The following is a 330-nucleotide window of genomic DNA, read 5'->3' as shown; positions in this document are numbered from 1 at the left end:
TGGCCGTCGGGCCGGGTGGGCTCGCAGGGTGCAGCGCAGTCCTTCTCGCCCAAAAACTTGTAGTTGAGGTAGCTGGGCACCTTCAGCGCCCGCGGGCAGTGGAAGGGGTGGTCGAGGGTGGCGTAACGAGGGGCGCCCGGGGTGCCCTGGCCGGCCAACGGCGTGGCGCTGGTGAGCAAGGCCGGCGAGCCGCCTTCCTCCGAATGGTTCTGCCCCACGCAGATCTGCTCGGCGCCGTGCCGGGGGAAATTCTCGCACCGTAACCGCTCCGGCCATTGGAAACCAAATTTATTCATGCGGGCTTCGCAGCCCTGGCGCGCCCGCTCGCAG

At 68.5% G+C, this 330-nt stretch overlaps 1 protein-coding gene across 1 annotated transcript in view; it reads right to left on the bottom strand.

Annotated features, from left to right (window-relative positions):
• FZD2 (frizzled class receptor 2) overlaps positions 1 to 326 on the bottom strand; it is a gene marked incomplete at its 5' end in the record, with an annotated part of 1,322 nt that extends 996 nt beyond the window's left edge. Inside the window, one exon of the mRNA XM_010191547.1 lies at positions 3 to 326. Coding sequence (XP_010189849.1) covers positions 3 to 326 — 324 coding nt within the window. The remainder of the gene's footprint in view (positions 1 to 2) is intronic.
• Between the last annotated feature and the right edge of the window lie 4 nt (positions 327 to 330).

This window comes from Mesitornis unicolor, unplaced genomic scaffold (assembly GCF_000695765.1).
Source record: "Mesitornis unicolor isolate BGI_N332 unplaced genomic scaffold, ASM69576v1 scaffold34889, whole genome shotgun sequence".
Classification (NCBI taxonomy): Eukaryota; Metazoa; Chordata; class Aves; order Mesitornithiformes; family Mesitornithidae; genus Mesitornis; species Mesitornis unicolor.
This window is presented reverse-complemented; position numbering and strand designations above follow the sequence as displayed.